At 39.9% G+C, this 17,200-nt stretch overlaps 1 protein-coding gene across 3 annotated transcripts in view; it reads right to left on the bottom strand.

The window, feature by feature from the left end:
• Ift80 (intraflagellar transport 80) overlaps window positions 1–17,200 on the bottom strand; it is a 94,310-nt gene that overhangs the window by 21,899 nt on the left and 55,211 nt on the right. For all 3 annotated transcript variants that reach the window (XM_063281591.1, NM_001013911.1, XM_039102020.2), the window contains 4 exons: window positions 14,034–14,152; window positions 9,884–9,958; window positions 5,674–5,837; window positions 2,305–2,369 (listed from right to left, as the gene is read on the bottom strand). In XM_063281591.1, coding sequence (XP_063137661.1) covers window positions 2,305–2,369; window positions 5,674–5,837; window positions 9,884–9,958; window positions 14,034–14,152 — 423 coding nt within the window. The remainder of the gene's footprint in view (window positions 1–2,304; window positions 2,370–5,673; window positions 5,838–9,883; window positions 9,959–14,033; window positions 14,153–17,200) is intronic.

The following is a 17,200-nucleotide window of genomic DNA, read 5'->3' on the forward strand; positions in this document are numbered from 1 at the left end:
AAACCTGGAACCCTCTTTTGGCCTCTGTTTATGTGTGCATGCAAACACATGCCCACATACAAATAAGTAAATCTTTCTTTTAAGGAGTGTTTGTCACCATCAGTAAAAGAAGCTAGAGTTGTTGTAATATTAGAAATAGTTGCCCAGAGATTCTGGTTTCTAGGAAAGTTAAAGTCAGACATGGACAGTAATGGTGTGTGTACACACAGAGGCCCTCTTCACCCTGCAGAGCTCCCTGTCCTCTTGGCCACCCCTGTCCTGTTCTAGTCCTCCTGAGTCACTCTTTGCAGTAGGACATGAAAGCAGTCTCTGCTCATTCAGAGTTTCCCCCTTGCCATGAACTGGTGACAACCATCTAATGCTGCAGAGACTTAACTTCCATGTGCTGGCATGTGCCTGCAATCCCAGCACTCGGGAGGTAGAGATGGGAGGACCCGGAGTTCAAGGCCATCCTCAGTTACATGGTAAGTAAAATAAAACACAACACTTGAGTTCTACTGTGAACTCTATTATTACAGAGAAGTGCTTCAGCTTGGGTTTCTTTAAAGGATGGGATGAATTGTTATTGCATAGAGTTTATTATTATTATTACTATTATTATTATTTTGTTTATTGATTATTTTGTTGTTATTGATTACTTTGGTTTTTATTTGGTTTTGTGAGACAAGATTTTTCTACATAACCTTCCTGGCCTCAATTACAATACTAGTAATGTAGCCCATGCTGGCCTCAAACCCATAGTAATCTTCCTGCCACAGCCTCTTGTGAGTGTTCAAGCTAACCCAGAGTGTGAGTAGGATGTAAAGCCTATTATTCCTTGTGCTAAAGTCACACACACTGAGCAAGTTATGGGATGCAGAAGAAATGGCCTCCATTCTTAGAACTGTGAAACTCTACATTCTTACACTTAGGATATGTTATCACACTAAAACAAATATTTATTCAATGTTATTAAATTATTGTTTTAACCTTTCTTACAAAAATGATTACAGCTGAGAAATTTACTTCTTTCTATATACTTAACTCTACTGAGAAGGAAACTTCCTGCTTATTTAGCACTGATTTGAATGTCAATAAACAGGTATCCCATTAGCTTCCAGTAGGAAGGTAAACTGATGCAGCCTCTTGGGAAGATAATGGTTCTTAACTCACACACGCTCAGATCCTCTGACCCAGTTTGGAGTCAATGGCACAGTGATAACAGAGCATATGCAAGGCAACAGCATGGTGGAGAACGGCAGACATTTTCTCGCCTGTCTTTGGAGAGTCTCACTAGCCCATGCCAGCCTTTAACTTGTGATCCAACTTCAACATATCCACACTGGGATGACACATGTGCAGCACAGTGGCCAGTGACACCAGAAGCTTAGACACTCACCAACGAGGCAGATTAAGCAAACCAATATGCTATATTATATGATGGTAGCCAGGAGAGGAAAAGACTATATATGTGTAATAGGTGTGGAAAGACCTCCAACATGGTGTTCTGTGAAAGAAAGCAAAGTGCAGGTCTCTGTGGGGCACGCTGGTGTAAGCAGAGGGAAAGAAGACAAGTCAGCACTGTTTATGAGCGAAAAGTCTCTGCAAGCACATGTAAGATGTTAGTGACTTTGGTACTTCTCTAGTAGATTACTGAAAATTGGTGCGGTAGGAGACATTTTTTAAAAATATATTTAAATTTTTCTTACATTTTGATTTATATGAATTTATACATTATGTAAAACAAATAATGAGTAAAGGGGAAATACAACTTAAAGTAGCAATTCATCGGAATTGTTAGATAATGTTAAAAGCATCCTTCCATTCTCAAATGTCACTTGTTTAAAACAATAACTATAAAGCAATGAGTTCCTTTTTAAGAGTTAAGACCAAAACCAACCAACACATACTTTACAATTCAGAGTGCTTTATACTTACATGGAGAAAATAACTTAGTTTTTGAACTAGGATCTGAAAATCTAAAGAAAATGCTGTCTAAGGACAGGTCAGTAAGGAATTTACTACAGATTTATAAAGGCACTTTAATCTACAAGTTTAGTAAAATAGAACAAGCAGTAAAAGCCTGGTCAGCAGGCACAGAATGGGTCACTCACTCTTGCCCGCACAGACCCTATTTCAGAGTTTCCCTGTCCTTAGTCTTAAGCTTTGGCTTTTATTTATTTATTTATTTGACATAATATGGAAGGTATACACTTATATTTAAATTAAATTAGTGTGTTTTCTTCCTTAAGGGATAGCTATTATTTTAAAAGGAAATTAGCTAAACAGTGGCCATTTATACTAAACACAGCAAATGTTTATTACCTTATGAGAAAGAAGTTTCCCATCCCCTAAGGGTTTTCCAGTTGAAGCCTCAAAGAGGAAGATTACTAGAAAAAAACCAAACAACGGTAGAGCACTAATGAGTGATTAGAAGCACTGTTGGTAGTTTTAAATGGAGCTATCATAATTCTTCAGAATATTACTTAACTTTATGGACCACGGAACTTCTACCAGCTCAGAAAACCAACAACATCAAATTTCTAATTATTAATAAGGTCACATTTTTCATGAGAATAGTAGAACTAAAATGTTTTCCCAAGTGTTAACAATGGTTAAGGAAAAACCCCATGGTTTCATCAATGGCAAATCCAAGTGTGGATGGAAAGTTAAATTCTGGTCATCTCTAATTTAGTTCTGCATAACAGTCAAAATGATTTTCAACAAAAGAAAATATGCATTAAAACCCATTTATATGATAATATACAAGCTATTTCTATTATACACTCGTGTGATAAAATAAATAAATTATCCTGGATTCTTGTCTGGGAGCTCCAAAAGCCCTTAACATTTCTGGAATAACATGAGATTTTTTTGCTATGTTAGTGAGAACAACAGATTTGTTGGTACTTTCTTTACTACAGATAAGGGTCCACAATCAGATGAGCCAAGCAGCAACTAATAGGATGGAGCTTTTAGTCTCTGACTTCTGGGAAGAAGTTATCTAGAGACTGAGCTCAGATGAGTGGCCAGTGAGTTAACTAACCATACCATGTAATAAACCCCCAAAGCTCAGCCAGAATAAGCAGCTGACATGGAAAGTGATGGCAAGCTCGTAAACAAAGAGTACCCTCAACTTTGTAGGATGTAGGAATTCTGAATATTCAGAGTTTGAACAAAATTGTAGTATACCAGGTTTGGGAGGAAATGGATGTCAATAATTAAGATTCTTCATAAACATTAATAGGTTATTACAAATTGATGGCCTTGTAAAGTATTCAACCTAACACCTATCAGCTGGCTTGCCTCAGAACAATGGGGAAGCCATAAGCAACTACATTTGTTAGAGACACTTGCTTTGGGAGCTCACCTAGTTCTCAGTCCAAGAATTTCCTTGAATTCTTAAAGGAAGGTTCCAGAACTGTGCCTTCCATATTTCCAGTGAGCCTTTAATTTTTAGAATTAACTTAGAGGAAAAAGAGATCAGCTATTATAGTTTGGACCATAACTGTCTCCTAAAGCACTGCACTAGAGTTTGGTTGCAGCCTGCCATGCCAGAGAGGGGTGCTGGAGTCCAGTGAAGGAAGTCAGGCACCATGGGTGTGCCTCTGGAAGGAGAGTGCGACCCTAACGCTCTTCTCTTTCTCAGCTTCCAGACACCGGGAGATGAGCAGCTCTGCCCTACCTGTGTTCTTCCCACAATGTGCCTCACGTGACCATACACTGAGTCTTGATACTGTGAATACAAATAAGCCTTTCTATCTCGTAGTAGCTTCTCTCAGGTAGAGAAAGCTAACTCGTGTAAATAAGATGAAGTTTATAAAATATTTACTTTCTATCAGGTGACCATTTTAGAACTATCTCTTGGGTAGTTTTCTTTTCGAAAGCTGTTAGCAATGATTTATTTCCCTGAATGCTAGTTAAGAGAACTATGATAAAAACCAAAAGACACTTCAATATAAAATAACTTCCCTAGATAACCAGGAGTTAGTTTTAAGACAGGCATTTTACAGGGCTAACAAGTCTATAAAAGGAAATTGCAATGTTCTACTATTCCAAATCACTGTATCACTTCATATCTGTTAGAATGGCTATTTAAAAGCCACAACAAACAAACATGTCAGTGAATGTGGGGAAAATGGAAATTAGAATATTTACTCACTGCTTGCTGTTAGTAGTATGCAAAATGGCTGTTTTCCATAGAAAATAGCACAAAGGAACATCAAAAAAGTTAGAACCCCACGTGGTCTAGAAATCCATCACTCATGGGAAACACTGACTTCAGTGTCTCATACCAGCAGTCTCATGGTCACTGCATCATTACATGCCACAGTCAAAGTGTGGACATAGTCTGATCAGTAGACAAAAACGTGTGTGGGGGAGGGGTGCATGCCAGGGGGACTGAGGAGGGGATACAGAACAGTCTCTGTCTCTCTGTCTCTCTGTCTCTCTGTCTCTGTCTCTCTGTCTCTCTGTCTCTGTCTCTCTCTGTCTCTCCCTCTCTCTCTCTCTCTCTCTCTCTGTCTCTCTCTCTCTCTCTCTCTCTCTGATATATCACTTAGCCTTAAGAATGAAAGACAGAAGAGAAAGCCCTGTCCATCTGGAAGATTATCAGGCCAGGTGAAATAAGGTAGCCACCAAAGGATGAATGTTGCATGATTCTGCCAACATAAGGCACCTAAAGTAAGGAATCTTAGAGAAGCAGATAAGAGGATAGTGGTTGCCATAGCAGGAAAGATAAATGATGTCAAATTTCAGTAATACAAGATGAGCAAGGTCTAAAGGTCTTCCGTACAACACTGCACCCAAGGTAACCGGTAACACTTGTGAGGAGAAGCTTCATGTTAAGTGTTATCACGAATTAAAGTAGTACATGGTCTGGGTACAGCTTAGTGGTAGGCATTTGCCCAGCATGGAGGAGACTGGGTCTTGCCTACCTCTCTGTCCTCCTCTCCTGTTTGGTTCATGCTGACCCATGGTATAGCCTTCTGTAGTCCCTTTAACATGTCATCATTCCCACCCCAGGGTCTTTCTGCTTATTTTTGCTATAACAGTTAGTGTGCCCACACTGCCACTCCTCCACTCTGGATTAGTTGCTTCATAGCACGTGTCATTAGCCAACCGATGATTACATATATGTTCACTGACTTTATTGACCACCATTGATAATTTATTTAATCTGGAATATGAATATCTTAATAAAATGGTTTAATATACCATGGCATTGTAAAACATATGTAGATATATTAATATGGTGTAGATTTTTACATAAAATTTAAATTATTCATACCTTCCTCTTACTTTATTAGCCTAAAATATTAGTTGAAAAACATATAAACAAAATAAATGGCACACTGAAGAACAACATTTACCATATTACTACATGAATACAAAGGGAGTATCAAAGAAGCTTAAAAACTTAAGAACACATATTTTAGAATCATAACCTTGAAATAAAATTCTGTGATGAATACATACAGAATTACTTTCCACTGGTCTTGGATGTTGAGACTACATATAATTGTTCTATCAGTATGACAATTTTAATTATTTAGCTCACATTTAAAAGAAATCAGGGAATTCATAATTTTTCCACATAAGGTTACTATATTAAAGAGATGAAGAAGTGAAAGCTCATGGAAATTCCATAGCATTATAAACTGCCTGAAATTTGCCACATAACGACAGACTTACTCTTCTCATCGGCTTTGTCTTTTATTGCTATCGTGTCGTTGCTCAGAGACACAGTCTGAGCGTTCAGGATGTCTGTTCTCATGCCGGGAAACTTTGGAGAAGAAATGAAGCGGCCTTCATAAGAGTGAAGGTAGATACCACCGCCATCCACCAGAAGAAAATGTCTAAAATACCAAAGTTATTTTTAAAAAAATGGAAAGTTACAACATTTTCATTTCTGTATTAAATAAGAGTTAACCCTTGGGGGGATGTAAATCCTAAAATTATAATAAGTATATCAATAAGACAAATATTTAAAAACTTGAAAGTGTTTAGTTTTGCCTTTTAAATAGAAGTAGGAGAGGAAGATGACAAGGTCAAAATCTCAAGCCGTGATTTCATTTACATTATGCCCTTAACTCATGTCAAACTCATGTTAGATAAAAGTCAGGAGCTGGTTAAAGTCAAAACCAAACATGACTCAGAAATTCCCTTCAGTGCCAGCATGTATTGAAGTGGGCTGCTTCTGGTTTTGACATCATGAGAGACCATCAGCATGTGTGCATATCTGAACACTCATGCATGTTTGCAGTGGGCATTCAGGTACAGCTGCGTGCATATGCTACAGCCATATCCAAGGCTCTGGATCCTTGGACTCAATACTTTCTTAAACAGTTTATGGCCGATATAGTTTTCATTGAAAATCCACACATATTATAAACAATAAAGAAAACAAAGACCTCTGTACAGAAATCAATTCAAATAGATCTCTACCTAATATAGACCCTGACAGCAAACAAAGGGTAATTACAGCAAAAAGTTTAAGTAATTTTTCATCCTTGGGGATTGAACCTGGCTTTGGATATGTGAGACGAATGCTCTATCAGTGAGCCGTTCACAGAGCTATTAGCTCCCTGTGTGTGTGCATGTATGTGCACCTGTGTGCATGTGTGTGCATGCAGGCATACACAAACTATATAGCTCTCCATATATGTAGGTCACAAGGCAATCTCAGGTGTTAGCCCTTGCCTTCTACCTTGTTTAGGAAGGAATTCTTTGTGCTATAGAGCTGCACACACCAGGTTAGCTGACCTACAAACCTTAGAGGTTCTCCTATCTCCAGCCCCCACTCACCACAGGAAGGCTGGAATTACAGATGGCCACTACAGTACTCCGCTCACTTGGGGTCCGCACTCTGACCCTCAGATTTGTGTGATAAGCGTTATGTCCAGGAAGCAATCTCTCCAACCCCTAACTCACGTTTGATGAACATTTTATTTCAAATTACACATTGCTCTTGTTCTTTTGGGGAAGCAGGGGAAAAGATGAGAGACAGGGTCTTTGTAGCCCCGGCTGTCCTTAACTTTTTGGTTGGCCTCAAACTCACAGAGATCCATGTGCCTTTGCCTGAAAAGTACTGAGATTAAAGGTGTGTGCATGCCTGGCTCTCCTTCTGTTTCAAATCCTGTCTACCGTGTACATTCATGTCTGTCTATTTACTTTAAATACACTTTATAGAAGCTCACTGCAGGATCAAAGAGCACAGAACTTTTAAAATGAAAGTGGTGGATGTATACTACAACTATATTTGTATTTCTAATGAATACAAAACTTGCTTTCTTTGTTTTTACACTGTACAAAAATCAATCCAAAATAGACCAAACTCCTCAGTGTAGACCTGTTATTTTGAAACTAGTATACAAACTTAGGACAATTACACTGAGATAGAGTCACACGCCAGAACTCTCTGAAAAGGACTCCAAGAACCCAGACAATAATGAGGATTGGCAAAGTGGGGGTGGGAGGATAGCTGCTGGTAAAGTACCTGTCTTGGAAGTATGAGGACCTAAGTTCAGATCCTTGGCACATAAAGCACTGGGCACAGCAGTGTGCTCCTGCAATCCCAGCTCAAGGGTGGTGAAGATATGAGTGCCTGGCTCCCTGGCCGGGCAGCCAAATGGGGAAGCTCCAGGATCAGTGAAAGACTCTATTGAAATATAGAACAGGAAAGCCAAGGAGGCCTCAATCCTACACTAACAACTACAGGCAACTAAGGAATGCTGAGAGTGGGAGAAATTGTCTTTCTCAAGGAAAAGCACATCAACTGGTTGTCCAATAACCAATGGTCATTCCTGAAACTATACCTACAAGTAACAGTATACAAATACACACACACACACACACACACACACACACACACACACACACACATACACACACCACCACCATCACCACCACCACCACCACCACCACCACCAGCACCACCACTACCACCACCAACAACAACAATAAAAAAGGGCCATGGATTTGAAAGAGAGCAAAGAGGAGCATATTGGAAGGGTTTGCAGGGAGGAAAAAGGAAGGGAGAAATGATGTAATTACATTATGACCTCAAAAGAAATAATAAAAAGGTAAGGTAGAGAACATTAGATGAAGACACCAGGCGTGAACTCTGGCCTTCATGCACACAAATGTGCACATGCACACAAATATGTACACATAACACACCTACTCCCACATACACACCCTACACACACATACAAACAAACAGACAAACTGAGCAATGGAGGAAGACACCCAAAGGTAATCTCTGGCCTACACACATGCATGTATACCTGCACATGTGCACGCACACACATGCACACAAATGCCACCACACTCAGCACTGCAAGCATTTCTTATTATAAATAAAACATCAGCTTTTAAACTTCTAATGGAAATACTGTTTCTATGGGTAAAGGTCTGACTATAGAAATAAGATCAGAGGCAGGCAGTAACTAAGTTATCTTTTATATAATTATTTATGCCATCAATATATACTTATACTATAAACATAGTCAATAAACTTATGAACAATATACACATTTATTTGGAATAAAAGGCTGAGAAATAGGGCCTTTAGATAACTGACCTTTAGATAACCTTTTAAATGGCAAAGTGACTTATATTTGAAAATTATGATAGAAATAAATCATGTTTCATTTCATTAAATAGATGACAAAGTTTGATGCTACACTTCCTTGATTACCCAGGATCACCATTATGATAACCATGTCCTTTCTCTGGGCTGGAGAACGTGCTAAAGAGCTGCACGAAGGCTGCCCACATGACCGGAGAGGATGAGTTCCAGTGTGGCTGATGCAGAGGTCTTACGTACATCTGTTCAAGTAAAACAACTACACTCCACACTTCATTAAGTCTCACTGTGTAGTCTCACTGCACTGGCCAGAACGCACAGGAGTTATTGGAGTAGCTTTTCTAAGTTTCATTCAGAAGGGGATCACTGTCCTTAATAAATCGATTGTCATTTTTATTTTTAAATTGTGGCTTCTAGAGTAACAGCTAGTCCTAATTCCCTCAAACGTATCACCCAGAGTTTCTTAGTCTTGTATCACTCAAGAACTTGCCAGAAAATCCTACTTTTCAGTTTTAGGAGTAGGCTCATGAAATCAATGCATTTCCACCAACATTTAAAACTGGAAGCAGAGCTGGGGTACAGCTCGGTCTCAAAGTACGGACTGCGCACATGTGAAGCCTGGGCTCTGTCTCTGATGCCAGGGAGAAAAAGGAGGAGGGCGAAGGACAGTGGAGCACTGAAGCACTGCCGACCATTCGTCCTCACCTACAACACTCTACATTCGTAGACCTTTCCCAACATTTAAAGCTACTAATCTAACAAATTGATTTTTAATTTTAAATATATTGAATGTTAATATATATATAACCTACATGTTACCTTCAATATCTTTATAAGAATATAAAGAAATTCTGAGAATAAAATTTAATTACTACTGATCTACTTTTTAAAAATTATGAAACACATAATAGAAAAAGACTAATACCAAATGATTATTTTGTGAGATTTTAAAAAATATGATTTATTTTTATCTGACATAAGAATGAGTGATTTTGGGGTTGGAGATTTAGCTCAGCGGTAGAATGCTTGCCTAGTGGTCCTCAGCTCCGGGGTGGGGGGTGGGGTGGCGGGGGGGGGGGGGATGAGTGATTTTCCTGCGTGTCTATGACATGCATGCAGTTCCTATGGAGGCCATAAGAGGGCACTGGATCCCCTGGATCCAGTTACAGAGGCTGTGTGTGAGCCAACATGTGGATGCTGGGAACTGATCCTGCAAGTCCTCTCTCCTGCCCTTGTGAGATATTTTAAAGAGTATTTTACTGCTAATGAGCTCTCTTAACCCTAAATCCAATAGTTAAAATATAAACAAATTACCTTTCTGCCTGCAGAATTAAACTAACAGTTCCTTCTTTGAGATCAAATATAAGTGGTGTATTCCAGTTCTTCGTACTAAAAAATGAATACAAAGAATTTTAGCATTTCAAACATTAAACACATTTTAATAAGCAAGCAGTTACTCGTCTTAAATAGTAAGCTTAATTTCACAAATTATCATGTATCGTATGTATTTCTATTAAGGCACTTTTAACACATTTCTCTCAGGTTATTCACAAGTCAGAAACAATCCTCAAGTAAAAAGCAGAGATTCTGTGTCTCCAGCAACTTACACAGCAAGCTTCCAATAAGTGCTCACTGGAGATTCTAGTACATGAATTAGGAATCCTAAGAATAAGTCCTTCTTGGCTGTCTATTATTGGGCGGGCCATCTAATATGTATCATCTGAAAAACAACAGCAGCATAGCATCCTGAAGATGGATTAGGCAAATCTGGATTAAATGTCAGGCTGCGACATGTCCAGGCGTATGACATTAGCAAGCTTAGCCTGCGTTAAGCCAGTGTCTTCACTGAGGATAATGAAGAGCCGTCTGAGTGTCTGACAAAGAACTTAGTGATAGGATGATGGCCCCAGGCATGGTGCACACCTTTAATCCTAACACTCGAGAGGCAGAGTCAGGTGAATCTCTAAAGTGAGTTCTAGGCCAGTCAAATCTGCATCATGAGACCCTGCCTAAAACAAAAACAAAAGCAAATATAACATGTTCAACATGATTAATTATTTTTCCTATAGATCTCCCAGTGTTTTTGTTGGATTAAAACATTATTTCTGTAAAGTGCTCTAAAAAATGTAAGCTATGACCATGCTTACTCAATAAAGTGACAAGTAGAAGCACAAATAATTCCTCTTATTTTTAATAGGACAACATGATTCAAAGAACTGGGAAAGAGGTAGACATGGTAACTAGTAATCCTAGCATTCAGCAGTCAGAGGCAGGGGGATGACTGTGAGCTCAAGATCAACTTGGACTACACAATGAATATTAGACCAGCTTGGATTAGAGACACCTGCTTTAAACAACCAAAAACAAAACTGGGAATAGCAAAGAAACATCTACAACTGAAGTTGTTTCATATTTAAATGTTTTATTATTCTCAATAACTTTCATAGAATTGATTCTGGTTTTTTGAGACACAGTCTTGAACTAGCCTAGACAGTCTTGCTGTCTAGTAGAGTTCTAGGCTGGTCTTGAACTAGCTCTCTAGGTGCTGATGGCCTTAGACCCTTTTGTCTCTGCCTTCCAAGTGTTGGGGTTATAGGCAGTCATCACTTATCCTTCTACTATGAGACTATGCATGCATGTGCGGCTCTGCATAGCTTTTGACTTGGGTGCTAGAAATTGAACTCAGCTCCTCATGCTTGCACAGGAAGCTCTCTTACCCACTGAGCCATCCCCCGACACCCTCCCCATCCCTTAAAGAGATTAAGCTTCGTTTTCACATCAGGGAGATAGAAAAGAGGAAGACTGCAGAGAGTAGGTCTACTGTGTACAAAGAAGTGCTGGCTGGCTCCTGCAGCAAGTGTGTGCATACATATAGCAAAACAACAAAATGTAGCAGTTTTGTTAGAAATGGCGACTCAAGGGGTTGGGGATTTAGCTCAGTGGTAGAGCGCTTGCCTAGCAAGCACAAGGTCCTGGGTTCGGTCCCCAGCTCCGGAAAAAAAAAAAAACCAAAAAAACAAACAAAAAAAAACCCAAAGAAATGGCGACTCAAAATTAGTGCCAGTAGTCAGTCTGATAAAGTGTGTTTGTATTTCAGGACAAAGCACAATATCCTTCCTTAGTTGCTAGAATTTACCGCCATCCTCTACCTAGTGAGCTAATCAGAAAAGTAGTGGTTTATGAGGCTTCTGGAAATGTCCTCATAGGGGTGGGGATGGAGTTCAGAGGTGGGGATGGAACTCAGGGGTGGGGCGCTTGCCTAGCATGTGTGAAGCCTAGACTCAATCTCCAGTGCTGAAAAAGAAAGAGGAAAAAATCCCTCTTAGAATTATCGATAATGTCTCACAATTGCGATCTAATATAAACATCATGGAAATATAAATGCCCTAAGCTAAGAGACTGAGAAAAAGGAGGGTTTCTAAGACTTACTTGAAAAATTAAGCAAGATGTAATATGCCATTTTTCGGTATTAGTTTCTTTTACCAGAATTTCTTTCTATAAATTTAAGTATATTAATGTTCATTTTTAAACTATATATTATAAATAAAAAGGCAACCATAGTTAAGAACTTACAATCAAACTTCAGTAATAAAGTTAGATAATTTAACTTGGGGCCAGGTTACTAAGTTATTCTCCGTGTGCTTAAGCTCTTCATCGTGTAAAGTAGGAATCGTACTAATGACGAGCATAGAACAGTGTGGCGAACCCTCCATCTAACCATAGCTGTTACGACCTAAATCACTAACTTCTGACGTCACGACACGGGCTCTGGTGCACCGTCTCAGTGCTGTGTGTTCCTACACTGATACACTGTACTTCACTCACATTCATAAGTATTGGCACTTGGTATCTTACCATATATCTTAACAACCAGAAAGTAGAAACAAAGAGAGACAAAGAAGACAGTCTGACACTGTCCCACACAATGCAGTATAGGAGAATAAGGTAACTAAAAAGTTAAATAACATAACCTCTGACAACCTTCCAGCTTCAAGCAGTGTGTTCTTGTCACTGCCACCAGTAAACTAAATCCCTTAGTACGGATTTGGCTAATCACATTATCTACAAAATGAACAAAAATTTAAACAGAGGAACTTGCCTTCATTTTTCTTAACCCACTGAGAATTAATTAAAAATGCGTCTGTCCTAAATATTGTTCTTCTATGTTACATTCTCTTCCCTATATCATGGCTGTCTGGTTAAGTATCTGTTTTGGTTTTCCCTAAATCACCTTCCTGCTGTCATCTAATATAACATTGAGCTGCTTCTTTCTCCCCTCCGCTGTGTCTCCCCCTCGGTACTCCTGACACGGCTGCCACGGAGCTGCAGATTCTCACTAGTTGCAGACTTATACCTATGAAGCGGGACCTGGAGCACTTGTCAGTGAGATTCCATATCCGTACATTATGGATTACTGGGCCTTAGGATATCAAAGCAATACTAAACTTTATATGCTTCAATTCATTTCTTTATTCAAATAAAGTCACTTGCAAGGTAACTACCATATGTTGAGCTAAGCACTGGGAAAACAGTCTCTATCCCCTTATTTATTAAATGGTCCAACCATAAACACATTGTAGTGTAAAAGCAAGCACAATTTTTTAATGTCCTTAACAAAAACTCCAGAGGGTACGAGTGGTTTTTGAGTTTTCCGGAGAGTTTAGATGGCAGGATGTAAAAGCTGGCTTGTACTACTTACCGTAAGGACTCTGGAAGTTGACTATTAAATATGACCACTGCCTAATAAATGCTCATCCCTCCAGCTTCACTTGGCCAGCTTGTCATACGCATTGCAAGTTATTTGCATCCATCGCCGCTATGTGGCTATAATAGTACGCACTGGTGCCTTCGGCCTCTCGTCTCCTCGTGCAGCAAGCTCGCACTGATAACTAACATTGGTCAAGGCAGAAGTCTACGTCAGCTACATTGGTCCAGACAGCTCCCTGTGCAGTGCTTATGAGCGCAGCAATACCAAGTGTGATTTAGGTTTCCAGGCAAGTTCTTGGTGCATTAATTACCATTCTAGTAAGGAGGACACTGACCAAATTTTTCACTGTTTCTGGACAACTCCAGGTCATCAGTGCATTTACAGTTACTGTATTTCCATGTCCTTACTGAATCCTCCCAGCCTGCCAGTCATCCTGTTAGTGAGTCTGCTGACCCCTCAGACACCCTAAGCCCTGGAATTTGAGTTAAGATTCTACCCAAGTCTTCAGAGCTGTAAGGAAACCACACCACACAGGATGTTTCCAGCTTTAAAAGTGAGCGTTAGCCTCTGACACACACACTTTATTTCCTCATTTAGACCAGGGGTTTTCCTCATTTCTTGGTCTGAAATATGGTGCTAATCAGTAGTTTTGAGAAAGTTACGGTTAAACCAAACTGTGTTGATATGAAAACTTGAAAATAAATCTCTCATCCCTGACAAAACGTCTGTATTTTCAGGAAATGCAAAGGTGCTTACGAGAACACGTAGCACTGGAGAGACGTAGAAACAACCAAGTGTGCGTGGTTCAGGGACGCCTTAATGACTCTGTCCCGGAACTCCAGCAAATCCACGGCATCATTGAGAACATTGCGAACCTAGGCAAGGAAGCACAAGGGAAAGACAAATCAACAAAAATTGTTTTAAAAAAATCATAAATTTAAACAGATAAGCTAGAATTATTTTAGAATGCATAAAAATTCAATGTACTTTTTTTTTTTTTTTGAAGCTGGGGACCGAACCCAGGGCCTTGCGCTTGCTAGGCAAGTGCTCTACCACTGACCTAAATCCCCAACCCCTCAATGTACTTTTAATTAGCTAAATATATAAAAAATAATTCATCTAGGCATAAACTGATATGCTTTGGTATAGAAATCAACCGAGAAGGTCTATATACATAAAAAAAATCTCTTAGAAATAAATAGAAAAGACCTATAAGGATTTTTCATCTTCATGACAAACCAAGTGATGGGAACGGGATGAAGTTAGAAACACCCCAGCATCGAGATGCAGCTAGAGAAGGGTGACATATACAAGCTGGGAAGAGACCGTATGACTTCTCTCCAAAAGAGTAAGAATAGCTCTGTTTTGGTTAGACTTTACTTCAAATTTTAAGTTTTAAACAAAGAGATGATTGCCATAAAAATCAAAAGTGGAGGAGATACTGGTTTTATAAAGGAAGTGTAAAGACTGTACAGGGAAGAGGAACCATGCACAGAGGAGGGAAAGCTCTTCCATATGAGAGAACAGGTAGTAAAGAAGGTTAAGAAGCAACTGGAGCCAGGCGTGGTGATGCAGGCCTTTATCCCCAACACATGGGGAGCAGAGACAGTGTTGGAAGCCAGCCTGGTCTACAAAGTGACTTCCAGGATAGGCAGGCGTGCACAGAGAGACCCTGAACCCCTGCACCCATCTCCCCCCAAAGCAACTGGAAAGGGAAAACTCAAAGCACTTCCTGGGGAAGAGAGTAAGCCTGCTCTATGCATGACCTCCTTCAGAAGGGGGCTTGACGTTGCTTTAATCTGACATAGCTTGCATGAACCGACTAGCACCCGCTGTCCTTTATCTCATCCCGTTACTGGGTACCTGAGCTGAGTCCCCACAACCAGTCCATCCCCACCATTATCTTACACCCTGCTTTCAAGGACTTGCACTGACTTGTCCATGCTTGTTTTCCCCTCTTGTCAGTCCCTCTGGGAGCTAACCTCCTGATTACACTCATTAGTTCTGGGTCTATGTAGTCACCACTAACTACTGGATAAAAAGCTCTCTGGGCAGAATTGACATCAGCACTAACTTCACTGAGCATTTTCTAGCCCCATTCACTTTCCTGGAAGAGTTCATAATTTCATTTTCTTTACAGCTGAATAAAATTCCATTGTGGAAAAAAAAAAGTCTTACAAATGTTTAGAGCAGACAAGATTGCAAGGATTCTAGCATTTGGCCACATTGTCAAAAGTTTTTAAGTCAACGGACAAACTATAATAAATCAAGAAAGAAGGTGGATGGGTCAAGCTCTCTAAGCTCTGGGTGAGACCCAGAGGCATAAGGCAGCAGGCTTGTGGAGTGGAGAATCAGGAAAACAACACCACGATGCCCACAGACCCTCCTCGTTCTTTAGGCCCTCCTCTAGACGGTATCAGTTTTTTCTAGCAATGCAAAGCTTTAATAAACAATTAAGTGAAAGAAAGACAGGAAGTCACATTCTTCTAAGTACAGCTTCAATTTTCTGTGTTGAGTGTTTATGGCCCCCTCAACTCCTGTTGTGAGGTCCTCAGGAAATCAATTCATGCCTTTAAAAAGAGGTCCTTGCTCTCAAGTGAGGACGTGATAAGAACGTTCCAGCTATGAGACAGAGTGTATCCCGTTTGGACACTAAATCTACTGGCTTCTTGGTCTTGGACTTCACAGCTTCTCGAATTGTAAAGGAAACAAACCCACTGTTTACAAACCACCAGGCTCTGGTGTTCCACACGGCAGCCTGATAGCCTGGCCAGTGCCACATATCTGTCCCCAAATATCCTCATAACACGAGGAGCCAGTAAAAGTACATACACATACACTCTTGGTCACAGCATTTTCAGTTCTAAATCCTACCTCAGAGATGTATAAGCAAAACTATAGGGGTTGGGGATTTAGCTCAGTGGTAGAGTGCTTGCCTACCAAGTGCAAGACCCTGGGTTCGGTCCCCAGCTCTGAAAAAAAGAAAAGAAAAGAAAAGAAAAGAAAAGAAAAGAAAAGAAAAGAAAAGAAAAGAAAAGAACAACTATAGAGCTCCACCCATGCAGGCTGCTTACCACAGCACTATCAACAGCAGCAAAGGCTAGAAACAGCAGACACCTGCCAGCAGTTCAGCAAAACACAGTGCAGTCATATGCAGTGTGACTGGAAAACAAACTACAGCGCCATAAAGGGTCAATACAAGGCACAGAGCAGCACCTGTAGTATGCTATCTTCTATCCCAAAGTGGAAGGATGTTTACATATATGGGCATGCTTGTGTTTCTAAAAACAAAAATATTAATTAGAACTCAATAACATATGAATAACTTTCCTATATATAGAAAGTTAATGACTTTGAGAATCAAATTTTTCTTTTAAAAGTAAGGACAGCAAATAAAAACTAAAATCTCTGCAACCTTGAGTATGAAGTAGGACTTCTCAGTATGAACTCATGATTTACTTCTATCCATGAAAACCAAATCCTTGTGTCTATAAGTCATGATCACTCAGCACCAATGAATGCATGGAGCACCTGAATTTAGTCTCTATACCAGCACGTCTTCCAGCAGAAGCAAGGCCTTCCTGGGAAAACGGCTGACTGAACGATGGTGCAGCAGATCAGGCTAGAACAAGCACCTCAGCCATAAGAGCGAATTGAGAGTGCATGGTAATTGCTCTTACAGTTTTACAACCACGGCAAATCCATTCTATGCTCAGTGGGAAGGTGTGCACATTATTCTGCCCAATGCAGGACTACTCTCAATTAGGCTCTTGATGCTTATCACCTTATACGTGTCATGAGGACATACATTGACTATCTTGTCACCCCAGAAAGCAAGGAAGCCACTGAAATCACATCAAAACAAGTAAAAGCCATTGGCCAAAGACATAACAATTTGAGCTTGAAAGAAAATAATGACATCA

Source organism: Rattus norvegicus, chromosome 2 (genome assembly GCF_036323735.1).
Source record: "Rattus norvegicus strain BN/NHsdMcwi chromosome 2, GRCr8, whole genome shotgun sequence".
Lineage (NCBI taxonomy): Eukaryota > Metazoa > Chordata > Mammalia > Rodentia > Muridae > Rattus > Rattus norvegicus.